At 44.1% G+C, this 4,228-nt stretch overlaps 1 protein-coding gene across 1 annotated transcript in view; it reads left to right on the plus strand.

Annotated features, from left to right (window-relative positions):
• Positions 1 to 986: 986 nt before the first annotated feature.
• RUNX3 (runt related transcription factor 3) overlaps positions 987 to 4,228 on the plus strand; it is a 53,419-nt gene continuing 50,177 nt past the window's right edge. Inside the window, exon 1 of the mRNA XM_006019383.3 lies at positions 987 to 1,142. Within this exon, the coding sequence (XP_006019445.3) occupies positions 1,031 to 1,142 (112 nt within the window). The 5' untranslated portion in view covers positions 987 to 1,030. The remainder of the gene's footprint in view (positions 1,143 to 4,228) is intronic.

The raw sequence follows: 4,228 nt of genomic DNA on the forward strand, positions 1-4,228 counted from the left end.
GAGACGCGGAGAAGCAAATCGTTCAAACGAAAGAGCCGTGGATTTGATTGTCTTGCATTTCGTTTTGCACCCGGCGGGTTCTCCCGTCTCGCATCCCCCCGAAACGGGCTTTTTCCTCGCACGTCTCTGTGCGCAGGGGTTTTAAAACCAGGGGAGCTCTCCCGCCCAGAGAGCCCGCGAGCCGAGCGCAGAAAGTCAAGGGGGAAAAACTAGGACTTCCCTTATGTCCGCGACCGGCGAGCTGTGCAGCGGCAAAGCGGCTCTCGCCGAGCGGCTGCGGCGGGTGAAATCGCGATGTTGCGTGGCAGGATCCCTGCGATTCCCTCCCAGCCTCCCCCGTGCGGGGCTCCGGCCCCGGCCGCGGGCGGCAGCTGAGCTCCGCGCTGCCCTCCCGGGCCCGCCGCCTCGCAGGTGGATCCAGGCCAACCCCCTTCCCCTTCCTCTTCCAAACAGCCCTGGACACCCATCTCCCAATGTCACCAGCATTTCCACCAGAACTGCTGACATTTGAACAGTGGTTTTTTTTACAGAGATATAGAATATATTCTATTATCTATACTGATTATATTTTATATAGATATATCTATATATTATATCTATCTATCTATCTCTATTATATCTATATCTAGATAGATAGATATAATATATAGATAGATACAGATATATAGGTATAGATATAGATATAGGATACAAAACAGGAAATGTTTTTGACATAGGCAGACCCCACTACTATTATAGCACAGGGATCCTGCAACAAGCAGCACTAGCCTCAACAATTGCCCCAAAGCAGCTGGTTAATTTGGATTTTCTTGAAGGAGTAGATCTTTTCCCCTCCCTAACTTTATTTAATTTTGTTTGTTTTTTTTTTACTGGGGAATGACATTTCTCTGCGTTAGGCCCAGCACAGTGAATCTGCTGTGATAGATTCCCTCCTAACACTGAGTTGTAACTAACAGTGCTGTGTGGTTGTTGCCCTGATCTCCAGGTGGTAGCCCTGGGTGACGTACCTGATGGAACGGTAGTAACAGTCATGGCTGGAAACGATGAGAACTATTCTGCAGAGCTCAGAAATGCCTCCGCCATCATGAAGAATCAAGTGGCAAGATTTAATGATCTCAGATTTGTCGGGCGAAGCGGCAGAGGTAAGTGGCTGTCAGAAATACTCGGAGTGGAGCACTTGCATTTTTAAAGCGACTGTGAGATTCTAGCGCCGGGATGGGGGGGTGGAGATTGCTTATGATTTGTGGCACTGTACAGATTCGTGAGAGGCATCGTAATTCCTAGGTTTTTTTAAAGAAGGCCCCACTCCCTGGGAAGCCGGTGGCAAGTTCTGTCTCAGCGCAGTGGAAGCAGGATTGGGCCCACAAGAGGGTTATTTGGGGATTTGAATTAGAATCGAGTTGTCAGGAAAAGCAAGCTCGCAGCGCTTCTCCTTGCAGATGTTCTGCTGGGCTTTCCCTCTGTGGACTTTTATGCCCAAAATAATAAGCCACCAGGAGAAGTAAATTATTTCTAAAACCCGAAACTGTTGATTGTGCTTTAAATCTTGTTTCTGTTTGTCTGCTTGTCTCCCTCTCTTACCCCCCCTCCCCCTGCTCTAAAATTACATGAAAAGACATGCGTACACACACATTTTACTGATTAGAGGTCTGATCCCAAACCCACTGCAATCCGTGGAAAAGTTCCTACTGGATTAAGCCAGATATGGATGGCAATCTAAAGGTACAAATCTCTCTTTCGTACCACTTTAAACACAGTAACCTACACTGCATTAATTCTTCATTTATGAGAAGGGATTTACATATTTCCAGTGACTGGAAATAGTCAGCCAATCCTTCTAATCATTCTTAGAGTTTGTAGATGGAGCGTTTGAAGGGTGAGAATAATTTAATTTATTAAGCTTCACTTTGATTTTAATAGCTCTGGGGAGTTTTAAGACAGACAAATTCAGATGAGAAACAAGGCGCACGTTTTAAACTGTTTCTTAGGGTGATTCAGCATTGAGGCAAATCAATGAGGGAAATCTGAGCAGTGCTGAGCGGCTGGCTTTTTGGAAGATACGCTCCAGTCAAACACATGTTTGTTATACAGAGGGCTGGACCAGATGATTTAATGGTTCCTTCTGGTCCTGAAATCTCTGAATATATAATTTAACCTCAAACTTTCGTACTGCTGCAGACAATCCTGGCCAGCTTTTAAAAGCAGCCATCAATGAAGTGACATTGTGCTATATGAGTAAATACAAGACAAAAACAAATCCGTTTGACTAGACTGAAAGCCAGCCAGCTTCTCAAGGAAAGTATTATATGCCTTCCCTTGCCATCATGCCTGATTCATTACAGCAACATTTTTACCTGCGTTTCAAATGGCATAAACAGAATTTTAACATTTCATCACCAATAAACACTGCAGCTTTAAGCATTTAGTTGTGCTAAAAAAAAAAATCCTATATTTTAATGGCCATATGGCAGTGTTTTCTCTAACTCTTCTCATGTATACATACAAACGTCAAAGATATTTTGACTTCTTTGCATTAATTAAAACCAGTGATGCTAGGAATTATTTGCATGTAATAACTGTTTACTTGTTACTCTTTATGAAACTTGAATAGTTTACATTCTTTCATACATTTCCTCTTTCCTGTTGGCTCCTTTTCCGAGTTGCAGATTTTCTTTAAAACCCTCCACTTAACTGGTTACAGGTTGATGGATGGAAAATGTTTTTCTTTTATGAATTAAGCTTTCATTTCTGTAGTCAATTATTCTCTTAGGCCCTTTTTTTTTTTTTTTTTTCATCCTCTCACACATATTTCCAAACTGAATGCAACCCAATCTCAGCCTAATTCTTGAACTCATTATTAGCTTTCCTCCACTGGAATACTATCTTCATGCTCTGCAACAACAGTAGTTTACAGTCTCTTGAAAGCATTTAGGTGTATACTTTCCCTTCCCCACCATGGGCTTGATCAAAGCTCATTACAAGCAATGGAAAAATTAAAAAAAACACCCCAAATCCTTTCCTTTGGCTTTATTAGGCTTCGGATTAGGCCTTATGTGAACGAACAAACGCATGTGCCCGTGTCAAACCTGGATCCTAAAATGTTTGTTTTGTCTTTTATAATGAGGACAGCCTGAGCTCCTGAATTCAGGGGTGGGGGTTGGTGCAGATGGTTGTCAGAGCAGAAATGCAGGATCCAGCCTAAAGAGACACAATCCCTCCATCTCAAATAATGTTGCTATACAGAGTGTGTATGAGGACCAGAAGAGCTAGATGATATATATTGCTGTTATCAGTGGAGTTCATGGGCCCCTGCGGTGAATGGACTGTACCTAGGCGGATGGTCCAGTTCTCTGCAGGGTCACTCACCTTCATTTTAGCCAGGTGCTTGGTTAAGTGCTTACACCTGGTGTGCGTTTGGGGGGAGGCAGGCAGCTCTTGAACAAGAGCTCAGCACCTGGGGACAAAACACATTTCTGCCTAGTTACTGGTTAGTGCATGCACTGGATTCAGCTGTTGGATCTTTTTTAACTCCCCAAAAGGACCAATTTCCACTCTTACTTGCTCGGACAGAAGTCTGGAGTGACTTTGGTATTTAGAGGGAGTGGGATCTCCATGTACATGTTTCTGTATCTGCTGTCAAATTGATATATAAATGTGGAGGCACAGGGAAGCATGAACTGTCTGTGTAAACATCCTGAGCTTGCATCAACTTCAAGCTCTCATTTGAAGCAGTCTGTTAATATGGGTTAATTTGTGGCATCATTATTACTCTCTTGCTTTGAGTAGTGTTTGGATTAATGTAAGACCTACGAACACCGAGTGAGACCAGGGCCTCTGTTTTGAGTGGCATGGGGGAGACGGGCTTGGAGAGGCCCACAGGCTACACAGACAAGAAGAGAGTGCGAGAGAGAAGCTGTCACTAGCCCCTTTGGGCAGGGGCAGAGGCAGAGCTGAGGTTCAGAAAAAGGTTGAGTCCTTCCGTATAGCATCTTGCACTGGGAGCATACCCACGGAAATCGCGGGACTCTTTATGGAGCACGATCTGTGGAGGCTGTCTCATAATTAGCAGAGGAAGCTTGGAACTTGATTCGAGGTTTTCTGTGCAGATTCATGTCCCAGAATGACTGCTGTCATAAACTTGCTTTTATTGTCCCTGGAGAAGGATGGGAGTGAGCTGTATGCTGCTGTATCCCAGCATTTCTAAATGCTGCTCTCAGTTTATTCCTGC

The sequence above is a fragment of the Alligator sinensis genome, unplaced genomic scaffold (genome assembly GCF_000455745.1).
Source record: "Alligator sinensis unplaced genomic scaffold, ASM45574v1 scaffold337_1, whole genome shotgun sequence".
Taxonomy (NCBI): Eukaryota; Metazoa; Chordata; order Crocodylia; family Alligatoridae; genus Alligator; species Alligator sinensis.